A 12,511-nucleotide genomic window follows, 5' to 3' on the forward strand; every position below is an offset into this window, starting at 1 on the left:
CAGACCAAGCAAGGAGTCCCACACCTACAAAGCATGCAGCACCAGCAGTTCTATGAATATAAAGCAAAGTGCTGAATCTCTTACCTTCTGTGCTCTCCTCATCTTGCTCCAGGAGGAAGAAATCCACTAAAGAAGGTCTTCTTCTCGGTTCTGTGCAGAGCAAGGCCTGCTCTCAGCCCTGGCCTTTTGGGTTCATGATCCACTTACCCTTTCTGAAGTGGGGCAGGTTGCTCTTTGCAAAAACATAAAAACACCTGGCAATTGTGAGGTCTGATCTGGAGCCCAACAGACATTAACAGGAACCTTGCCGAAACACAGATCAGTGGATTTTTCACAAACTCATTGTTCCTAAAGTTTCTGTGATTTTTGCAAAGCATTGTAATTTCTGTTCCACCAGTGGGAAAACCAAGGCAAATAATCGTGAAGCAACTTGGCCAAGTGCTAACACATAAACAAGTCACCAGCTGAACAAAGCGTCCCAAAATTCCAGCTCCCAAATCACAGGTAAAAGTGAAGGAAAGCAGTTTGTGTGACTCCTCTCTCCTCTCCCAAGAAATAACAGTGTTTAACATCAGTTCTTACAACACAGTATTAATCATTGTGTGGGAGACATTCCTTTTCTTGCAAATCAGAACAGCAGTTTTCACTGATAGCTATGAAATAATCAGGCATCAATATGTATCTGCATAAAGATAATAAATATTAAGTTTATAAGGGAATAAATAATGTCTTTACAAACATACTCATCACAGTCCTATCTTTACAAAATTATATTAGTACAATATTCTCGCAGAAACTGTATAGACACTCAAAGACAAGTCATGTCGAAGTTACTGCACAGTTTTGCAGTTCTGTAAGATACATAGAACTACATAATCATGTTAAATTCAACAAAGGTATAAAGTGACATACTGGAGACAGAAATTTAGTAGAATTTTAAATAGATTTCTTATTTATATGAATGAACATCAGGTGAAATCTGATAAAAATTTAGCATGAGTAAGCAAAGCAATTCTAAACGTTAAAATGTAAACATTCTGGAGTGATGCTCTTGACACTACAGAGCATTCTCCACAAATTGCATATAAACTATTTCAAGTAACCCATCTGTACATTAATGGCTTCAAACATCTAATATATGTCCTACACACTGTAATTTTTCCTGTAGCTTCTCTCCTCCTTGATCATTTGCAGGGTAACAGTTAATTATACTGAACAAAGAATTAAAAAAAAAAAAAAAGCACATCTTGTCTTTTGAAATGACTGTTATTCTATGGGTTCCTCCAGAGTTGATCTTGATGCTCACCAACATGAAGAAAGTAAGGGCTGTATGTCAGACATGGTGGGGTTTAAACACCTGCATATTTATATCTCAAACTAGCAAACATTCAGGTGCATAAGATGAGAGAAATAATTTAATAATTTCCTCCAAACTCTGCTCATTTATTTCACTCCTTTCAAGACACAGTGCAATTTTAACTGTAGAAATGCATCAGTATATATCCACTTCTGGGTTTTGATCCATATTCTGTAGAATCCAATAAAGTTTTTGCTGTGGGCTCCAATGCCACTCAAGCATACTCTTTAAGAAGTTGAATACTTCAACTAAATAGTAATAAAAAACCCTTTAGTTTCAGAATTTCTTCATCAGTTTCTTCATCAGTTTCTGTAGTCACTCTTCCTTATTAATACTGTTTATCAAAGTTTTTGTGAAAGTAAGTTAAGTACAACAAATTACTTCCCCTATTTCATTTATAAATTGTGATCTCTTGTAGCAAATTTTTATACTGATTTGGGCTGCAAATTTTGTTATTCTAATACAGTGTTAACAGAGATTTATATTGAACTATAGCTAGAGGCAATGAGAAGTAATTAGAAGTCTAATTATTGAGAGTAGCCACACCAGGATTGTGGATTATTTGCACACCTATAAAGCCAGCATGGTGCTGGTATGATCTCAAACCAGTTTAAAACTAGTATACAGTAACAGTGAACTCACTGAAATTGCTCCCTGCTTTTACCAGTGCAAAAGAAAAAAGTCCAGTATGTCCCTTTCTTTTAACAATAACAAGAAATAAAATAGGGTAGGAAATTAAAATGCAATGTAAGATATTATTATATTGACATTGAAAATCAATACCAAAAAAATCTCCAATCTTCTAAAGTCTTAAAAAAAAGGCTTGCAAAAGCCTTAACTTCTATGATGTTCTAGCAGCAGATAGCAGCATGATCATAAAATAGATCTATGTATAGAAATCATGAAGAAATAAGAAACATCATGCTATGAGGTTTAATGGTTGATTCTGCCAGATGCTGAACTCTCTGGCCCTGACCCAGCAAACCATTTAAGCATGTGGTTAGAAGTCAGCATGCATGTTGCCTCAGTGAAGCCAATGAGGTTATTCAAAGTTTGAGCACATAGTTAAGTGCTTTGAACGATTTGGTCATTAAAGTACCAACCACTTACTGCCAGAGTATGAGGCTAAATTGAACAGGTTGTTGCATAGCTGTCCATTATGCAGCTTACATACCGCTCTTTGAAGCATTTCACCACCACTGGATAAGAAAAAAAATGTGGGTCTGTCTGGGCAGGAAATTCCTACATTCCCATCGTTTCACTTGCATGTGCAAAACCAAATTATATTGATGCCCAGATATAAGCATCACTTAGGGAAATACATAGTGCTATCAATAATAATGGTAATTATACAATGCCACCTCTCTCCGACCGCACATACACACTCGGTTAGAGCCAACTTCCTCCTGCATGCAGGGCTAGCATTAACTCACAACTTGCAATGAAAAGGATAAAGTCAGGCAAATAGCAAATGCTACAAGTCATATTTAACGTTGCTTAGAGTTTCTAAGCTGCTGCTGAATGCTGAGCAACATTGCTACCTGGTAAAAGTGTTGTCAATAAGAAAACTTGTGCCTTCTTAGCAGGAAGCAGAATTTGCAATTTTATCTCAAATTCAGGAACAACACTAGTGATAGAAGTGCATTCGTAGCCTTTGTTCTGACAGTTGTAGACTGGGAAATTAAAACACATATCCTGGAAGACACCAAAACAGGTTTGACATGCTAGTGGAAGCACAAGAACCAAATTCTGCAGATGTTTACCATGTCCAAGCCCAGGAAATAAGATCCCTTTCTTTAAGTTGGGTGATTTAAGGGTTGTGAGAAAAGTAGGAATAGAAGCTCATACACGTATTTTAATTATGGATTCTATACCTACCAATATACACCTGTTTTATTCAGATCTCAACATACAATTCCGCTGTGGTTGGCTGGGATTTTTTTGGGTGATTGGTAGGACTTTTTTTTTTGCTCAAGGGTTATGGGTGTACTTTGCCTTTGTCAGAGAACACTTTCAGTTTAGTTCTTACCATTTAGATGGAATATATCCACATAGAAAAAAAAAATCTTATTACTACTTTCTCCTTTGCCTCATACCTTTGTTCTGCTATCCTGCCTCTTCATTTCCTCACATTATCATCCCATCTTCATTCAAACATAGTGCTATGGGCTATCTGAGGGATCAAAAGTACCTCATTCTCATAGGAGAACCTTATTTTGCAGGTTTAGACTGTGTTTGGCGCTCAGGTGTCATGGTGATTATTGTGCTAGAAATATACATATTGCAAAAACCTTTACACAGAGAATGGATTCTCTAATGGCAGCACAGCTAGGCCTGAAAAAATTGCAGTCAGAGACTAGAAATGTTTCTGTAAGGAAGGAGAAACATCTCTCTCACTGCAGGGGTTTCTAAAATGGTAAAATCAGGGACAGCAGAACAAGGATTTGATCAGCATTATGTAATTTAAATGTCTTGTTTGTCAAACACCGAGACCTTGGCATAATGCCCCCTTAGTTGCGACGGTTCTTGAAACACCTGAAACATCTCACCACTTCATTGCTAAATGCTGTTGAGTGCCTCTTTCCAGCCTCTCCAGATGCAAATGCACGGGCTGTTATTCTCATATCCGTTAGCTCTGATATAACCTTGTCCATTTTTGATGAAGGAAAAGAAAATGTACCCTTGTACAGTCACTCAAGATCAGTCCAGCTATTGTAAATGCCAGGTTTTGACAGTGGGAAGCCAAGCAGTATCCAACTATAATTGAATCCAGTGTTCAAAAAAAGCAGAAAAGCCTCTGATGAGAAGAACTTGCTTCTTTTAGGTTATCTACTGGAAATGATGTAAGGATGGGGTCACATTTGGGTAGGATATTAAGAATCTTTTCCTTTTTTGCTCCCAGTGGATACCTTACTCTATAGAAGAAAGGTGTTCTTGGAAGATGTGGAAGTACCTACAGAGTCCTGGGCTACAACTCAAATTGCTCTACTTGGTTATGGCTTGTCTCCATGGCTTATAAAACTCAATATATATGACCAAAATAGACACAATTGAAAGTAAATGAGGAGAAAGCAAATGTATTTGACCTCCATGTATGCCATCTAAAAGCTGACTTTGAAGTGATGGTGACATGGGAGATATGGGACAACCTGATGCAAAGCAGACTTAAGTAGATGTGCAAAATACCAGCTGACATTTCCCTGGTGGCACATGGCATTTTAGAATATTTTCTATCCGTAACCTTAAAAAATACACATAAACTCAGAGCCTCATTTCCCCACTGAAGTGCAGAATATTGAATGACTTGCCAGGGAACACATGGCAGGTTAATGGTGAAGCTATTGATCCAGGTCTTTCCTTGATTCCACCCATTGGATTGCAGAGCTGTTTCTCAGACTTCCCTTCTGGATCATACTTTGGTTGGAACCTCTGCTCCTTCAAATATATTTCAACTTACAAATTGGCCCAAAGTTATATGCACAGATTGACATAAGCATAATCAAGACAAAAACTTACACAACCATCAGTTTTGCATGGTGAATATACCATATGGATTATCAACCTTATGCTATTATTAAAAACACATTATAGCATACTAAACATGTTTAGCATCCTAAAATGGGATTATCAGTGACTCTTCTCAAAAATAAATCTCCAGTGATATGCAGGAGGTTTCCATCTTTAGCATCTTAGCGGTAATATTTCATGAGCCCTAGCGTCCTAGGGGTAGTAGTTCATGAGCCAAGACAGCAGAATTAGAAGGAATGCTGCACTAAGGACTAAAATGGGCTGCAACCCAAACTCTATGAGGCCAGCAGTAATGCTGTTATTGATGTTATTGGGCTACACTTTCAACTTTTGAATAGCCTGAAAGAAGAGAGGCGAACGGAAGAGGGGAGTGAGACAGCCCCAGCTGGAACTGACCTCATCTGAATAGCTGGGTTGGGTGCAGGGTAACTACAGATACAGATATAAAACCTGTGCCAAGTTGAAACTTGGGCATAATTTCTAGAAAAGCAGAACTCCTTTACCTTAGACTGTACATGTGAACTGAGCAGATGACAGCCCATATTGCTGCCTTGAAAACTACAGAGTTTGGAGGAAAAAGCTCTGCAGAACCATAAGGGCACAATCAGTCAGCTTAGAGGTAAAACCATTTTCCTCTTTTCCTCAGTCTACATCATTAAACCAAAAAGCAGGGGGCTACCCTTAATTAGGCAGATGTGGAAAAGCTAAGCAGAGGAATGAGTCCTCATTTTGAGATGACCTATAGGTCAGGTTTCAAATGGAATTATTTTAAGATTTAGAAACAGTGATCGTCTACAGATAGACTGAGTCACCTCTTCACCTGGCATCAATTAAGCACTGCCTGAATGCGATCAGTGGACTAAGGGAGCTGCAGGGCTCTCCCTTCACCTTTCACTCACCTTTGTCAAGAGAAGAAAAGGGAAGGACAGTTCTATATAGCATTCATGTATGCAATTCGCTTTGCCTGTGTTCTTATTTTGGAAACACTGAGCAGTAAGTAATGCAAATCTATCAGTAATGAAAATCTATCCTAAACCAGAGCTAGGCAAATAACCTTTTTAATAGTTTAGACCCTGTATCTCAGTATCAAAAGCCCACAGGTTAAAATGCTTTGCAATGCTTTGAATTATCTTAATGACTGTCATTTTATACTTTAACTCGTTGCACCAATTGCAATTGGTCGAAGTTCCAGCTTCACCATTCAATTGTCAATGAGCCACTTAAAGCTCTTCTAGTTTCCTGCCCTGGTGGGATCTGCACATTAGCAATTCTGCTTCCCAGTGCACTTGTGTATGCAGCTTTGAAACCCCTTCTGACAATAAACCAAAATTATTTGATTGTTCTGAGAAAATGGACGCAAAAGGGACATACAAAGATCAAGCTGAGTTTATTTAAGATTTGGGTAAATGTCCATGGAATGCTCCTGGCATTATTTGCCCAGCTCTTTTTAACACTGTGGTGGTGCAACATTTTGGATAGTGTGGTCCCTAAGCTAATCAGGCTCATTCAGCATCTTTCTCCAGGATGGGATAGCAGACAGGATGTAAAACCCAACTGTGTTGTGCCCACTCACTGTAAACTCAGACCCTGCAAAACTTCCTGGAGAATGAAGAACTAAAGGAGACGATTGTTCAAAGCATTACGATGTGCAATTTAAATGCAAGGCATAATGGAAGTAGCTATGTGGGAGGATATTACTTCATTATAAACCTAAATCAGATGCCCAAAGATTTCTGTCATCTCCAGAGACTGTTCCATCACACTCTACAAGAGGTTTTCCAGTGGAAGAAAATACCCCTCCCCCCCTTCAGGCTTGAGAAAGTTGTATGGCTTTTTTAACAGTTTCTAATGAAATCCCATATTATTGCTTCTCCCCTGGGAAACTTCAAAAGTCATGCAAACTTCACAGAGCCCACATGTTCGTAAACCTCAAGAAAAGACCAGTAAGGAAATAAATTGCAGTTCTCCAGTTAGCTTTTGACATTTTCTACTGTTTTTTTGGTGAGGTGAATTTGTCTTTCTTCTAAACCATGCTGATACATTAAATGAGTTACTAAACCCGGCATTATTTCATATTTTAAGGCACACTGAAAAAAAACCACTCCAATTCACTGTGGGATTTGCTTTCTGCATAATATTTGGGGAAAATATGAAACAAACCCAGCAGTTTCAAACATATTAAAGGAGCTAATATGTACATGAATATTTTCTTCAAGCTCCTTATTGTGTATTCACAGCTACTGCCAAACACAACAACAGAGATGGGGCATTAGGATATGAAATGGGAAGTGGTCAAATTTTCAAAGCAAGCTGCTGGGTGCTGAACACTTTTGAAAATCTGGCCCTTGACTCTTTGGTGCTGTTCCAGAAAGAAATATCTCTCTGATGGCAGCTGGCCAACCAGCTTTGGAAATAATTTTGCACAGTTATTTCAGTAAAGCATAAAAGCCGATCCTCAGCTTTCTCTGCCTGATTAAGCACTGTCACCAATCACTATGCAGCACTAAGGTACGCATGAAATATTCCTAGATAAATCCTCCATCTGCAGAGAAATGTGTTTCCTGTACAACTCTGAATCCAGGTTCTGTGTTGAAAGTAATCCAGTCTGGCAGTGCTATGGCCCTTGCAAAGTTTCCTTGGAAACTACAAACTTATGCAATGGCAAAGTCATCCAATCTTTTCATGCCACTATATTATATTAAAAACACCTGGTTTATTTATACAATGACTTACAGATCAGGGTCCTAGAAATAATAATACATAAACTTTATAGCAAAAAATATACATATAATAATTCATCCTTCTATGATATATAGAAATGATGTATGTTCGTGTGTGTGTGGACATATATATAAATATATGGGTTGTACTTACGTTTAGGGCACTTGTGTACAGATGTGTATCGACATACACACAGTATACATTTATATCTTTCTAGGTGCCACGTGTGTTTACACAAACACACACACAGGAGCATATTTACACTCTGTGAGTAGACGTGTACTTTGCAGAATCTGCACGCAAACAGCTGGAGTCCTTCACTGGCTGTGAGCATCAAAGGGGTCAGTGACCACCCGCATCAGTGTCCACGGAAAGAGAACTTGTGTCATCGCTGTGGGCACAGGACTGGTTTGATGCATCTTCCTTTGTGAAGAACTAAATTTGCTGGACAGTGGCAGCCTGCAACGCAGGGCTTGTTGCACGGGCCAATCTCGTTCCAGTTGTCACATGTTTTCACACATCCTGGACCACAGGTATCATAAACTGCACCGTGTTTACACTGGGTTGCTGAAAGGCAGTTAAAAGGAACAAAATATGCATATTACATAGAGTCTCATAGGGAGAGTTATGTATCTGTTTGCTGGGTTTCTACTGCAAATATATTTTAAAATCATGTTTTGGTATGAGGATCATCTAGAGGAAAAAAATTACTTGTAAAGAGACTCCACTATATTAAATGCAACATCACAAATATAAAGGTAGCAAAACTCCTAATCGAAAAGGTATCAAGTTCCTAGCAGTCTTGAACTTTTTGAGAATTTTAGCACAGCTGATGGCATATAAAGCTTTGGCAAGGTTTCTATCTATAAGCAGACCTATGCTTTAAATTTAAGGGTTAACATTGTTTATTTATTTGTTACAGTGGCTTTTATCAAAGATTCCTAAAACATTTACAAGGACAGACAGTTATTATCACTCACACTCCTACACAACGAAGAGGAGAAAGAAGAGTCATTCACCATGTACAACTTTCTATTCCTATTATTATAGTTCCAATATGGCATATTTCAGCAAATCAAAACAATGCTGATAATTCAGCAGCACCATTTCTAAACTAAATAATTTTTTAAAAAAATCAATTATTTCCATGCTTTATGCTATTTTACCAAGGGATCACTGAGAATGAAGATTCTTGTACTTAATGATTCCAGTTATCTATTCATTGATTTATGTAGTTGACAGTTCAATGCATTTCCAACATAAGAGACCACTGAGGGCTCAGTTAAAAGCACTATACCCCCTCCCGATCAATATCAAAACTCTTAACATTTTATATCCTGCCTTTTTAGTATGGAGAATAATATACGGTTCGATAACGAATGAAAGCCTGTTATTCTTTCTAACAGCTGTGCTGATGGCAAAAACAAGTACCGATAAAATGGTTTATAGATGGTAAGGGACCCTCAAGCATCCACAATCATCTTTTGCTATTTACAGAGAAGTGATTGCATTAAGAAGGTTTCTTCCATGTTGAGAAAGACTGCAGGTCCAGATTTTTAAAGAACAGTTATGTTATGGACTGAAAAATGCTGGTTTGTTGTGAGGATTTGCCTTACATTGCCAATACAGTACTGCTATTATTCATAAAGAAAAAATAGGCAGAAATAAGTTCATTAAATACATATAAGAGTGTATCACAGAGAATGGAAGTTTTTGTGCTAAAGCATCATAAATTTAAGGGGTTCCTCTTCACCAGTAACAAAACAACATTCGAAGCAGCATCAACTTCTTGCAAGTTTTACTTCTCGTGCATTTTATAGCGTCTGTATATATATGAAAAGCAGTCTGAAGAAGGAATTCTGGCAAGAACGCATACAGGGTTTTCAGGACACAGATATAAATTAAGCAAACAAAACATTGGAAAAAATACAGCAGAAAATGACCCTGGACTTGCAGAGAATCAACAGTTGAATATTAGCTAGATATCAAATATTAAGTAGATATTAGGGGGAAAAAAAAAATCTTCCTAGCTTTAAGCATGGGAAAGCACTGGAGCAAGCTACCTAAAAGCTCTATGAAACATCTTTTATTGAACATCATTTTAGAATAGGTTGGAAAAACACAACTTTCAGCCATGTTGAAGATAGGCTTATTCTGCTTGTGGTCATACATTTTTTGAGAACGTCTTTCTAGCTTTACATGTTTGTGTTGCTTTGCATGATAACTTTCATGCACATTAAAGAAGGAACCAAGAAAAGGAATAACTAAATTGAAATTCAAATGAAACAGGAAATTTAGAAGGTGGGAAAAAAATGCAAACAATATTGAACATACAGGAAGATATCAGATTCACAACAAACTCTGCACTTATGTAGTGTGTTAAGAACAGAGATTGAATCTCTATAAGAGAGGAAACAAAAACGTGCAGAGCTCCCAGGAGCATTGCAAACAATGTATTAACTGTCTAGAAAAGTAGACCAAGATGTTCAAGATGGATAGTGATTGTCCACACACAACATGAATTACCTCAAGGGGGCTGTTTACTAGAAGCTTTTGTCCCTCCTCTCTGAAAACGAGTTTCCCTTTGAAAGACTGACCAACCACGAACTGAAACACCAGGCTTCAGTACACGCAGTTTCCATGTAGAAAGGTCTGCAAGCTTCAGTTTTCAGGCTGTACGGATTTAATACCACAAAGCTTTACTGCAGTAATAGCCAGCTCATTCATTCCACCTGAGCTGTGTTTGGTGCCTCAGCTGCTGGGTTTGAGGAAAGTTGGCCAAGGTCTCCTTTCCACTTCCTCATCCCTGCCCCAGAGCAAATGAGAATATATTACACTACAACATGCACTTGGCAACCGTGGTACATGGTATCTGTGAGTACTCCCCAGCTCTGCTCTACCACACATGGATGAGGTATGTCAAAACACCTCCTTCTCCTTCAGATGATGCCATGCGGAAGATATGATGACTTTATTTTTTGCTGTAGGCAGTCTACAATGGTATTATTAACTTGCTGTCAAGGGAAAAATCAGAAAAGTACAATGGCTGCTGCTTAAGTTCCCTGGATGGCTTTTATTGCTGAGTGCTTCAGTTGTTAACATGTGGTGTGATTGATCCAGAACATTCAACTTCATCAACAGTTTAAAAAATAAAAAATAAAGACATTCTGCAGTAGGCTTCCCAGGGACTGATGAAATGAATCAGTACCAGGTAAACACAGAAAACAGAAGTGATACCTTTGCACCCATCTTTCAAGGCAAATCCTCTCTTAAAGAACTGAGCTTTGTTAGTAATAACTCCCTTAGTGCACTAGCAAAAAAATGAATTTAAAAACAAAAACAAACAAACAAAAACCCCAACAAGCCAAAGTACAAAAGTTACTAATAATACTGCATTTTGCAACATTACCAGTCCCAACAGGATTTTTCCACTCTTCTTCTCAAACATGTGTTTGGCATGACGGATGTGAGCTCCCTCAGACCACTTTCTGAGCTGGTGGGATGATAGCCAGCTCCAGTCCAGAAGCCATATAGTCACATAAATACAGCACTGTGCCTGAGCTAATAAACCCTGCCTAATAAGCCTATACAGTTTTCAGACCAGAGCTGGCTTATTCCAGCCAGTTTGGCAGTTTCACAGAGAAGGCTTGTATCTGTCTGTGCCTGTCTTTGTAGACATGGCTGTAATTATTTAAGAGGAATACTTGTTCCCAAACACAAAAGCCAAAATATTTAACATGAAACTGTTGAAGGATACCCTTGGTGGATGATATCTGGTAAATCTGATTCCACAGAAATTTCTGAGCTAATATTTGTGCATCGATGAATCGCCCTACTTTTGTTGGTGTTGCACAGTTCGGGCTTTTGAGGTGTTTTAGGACTTTCAATCTGAATATCACTCATGGTGCTTGCAATTCATAACATCTCCTTCTAACAGAGTAGGGGGCAATAGATCTGGGCACTGACCTGCTAGTGTGTTATCTTTTCAACTTTGTGTTTTAATGAATTTCCACTGAAAATTCAGAATAGCCTTCTGATACACGTTCACATGGAACAAAACGATTAAACGAAAACAACATATAGCAGTGAAAGAGTGAATTTGCACAGAAAATTTCACAACAGAGAAGAGGGGACCCAGGAGAGAAGAGTCAAAATCAGATATACACTCATTCTCCTCTAGTTCAACCAATCATATGGGAAAAACTGTTCAGTTTTTATGAGGCTGTTGGAGCGTGTCAGCACATCAGTAACACATCAGTCCATACTTGCTTTTTCTTCTTGCTGGTGTAGTCATGTCCATGGCAGAGTTATTACCATCTGCCATCCTTGACTCTTCTTTCTCTCGGTGTCCTCAGAAATTCAGTGTCACATTACTACGGCCCAAGGCCTATTGCCACTTCAGTTTACTTAATGGCACTTTATAAACTGCTTGTTTAGCCTTTCTTGTGATAAAAAAAAATACTTTTTCTATCCCCTTTCCTTCTCAAACCTCTTCCTTCCATTTGTATCCTTTCTTTTCCCTCTCACTTGTTTCACTCTCTTATTTCTTATTCCCCTCATACTGGCTCTTCTGTGGTTTTGTTTTTTGGTTTTTGGTTTTCTTCTTTTCTTCTCTATCACACATCATATTTCTTCCTATGCCCAGCCTGACAGGTCTCACTCCCCACTACTTCCCATGGAAACCCATATTCCTTTCCAAACCCTCTCAGTTCCTGTGTGGATATCACCAACTCTTTCCTACCCTAAACATTTTCCTTACTCACTAGCTTCTTCTCTTCACTGCTCTGGTTAAATGACAGCTGACATTCCCCTTACTGAGCCAGCCTCAAAGAACAGCAAACCTTGAGCAGGAATATTTCAGGGAGGACTTAGAGGAGGATGCGCTGCTGCACTGGGAAAGGAGGA

General features: G+C 38.4%; 1 protein-coding gene across 5 annotated transcripts in view; it reads right to left on the reverse strand.

Annotated features, from left to right (window-relative positions):
• Nucleotides 1–687: 687 nt before the first annotated feature.
• BMPER (BMP binding endothelial regulator) overlaps nt 688–12,511 on the reverse strand; it is a 156,121-nt gene continuing 144,297 nt past the window's right edge. For all 5 annotated transcript variants that reach the window (XM_071804833.1, XM_071804832.1, XM_065832611.2 and 2 more), the window contains one exon: nt 688–8,173. In XM_071804833.1, coding sequence (XP_071660934.1) covers nt 7,992–8,173 — 182 coding nt within the window. In that variant the 3' untranslated portion in view covers nt 688–7,991. The remainder of the gene's footprint in view (nt 8,174–12,511) is intronic.

Source organism: Patagioenas fasciata, chromosome 2 (genome assembly GCF_037038585.1).
Source record: "Patagioenas fasciata isolate bPatFas1 chromosome 2, bPatFas1.hap1, whole genome shotgun sequence".
Lineage (NCBI taxonomy): Eukaryota > Metazoa > Chordata > Aves > Columbiformes > Columbidae > Patagioenas > Patagioenas fasciata.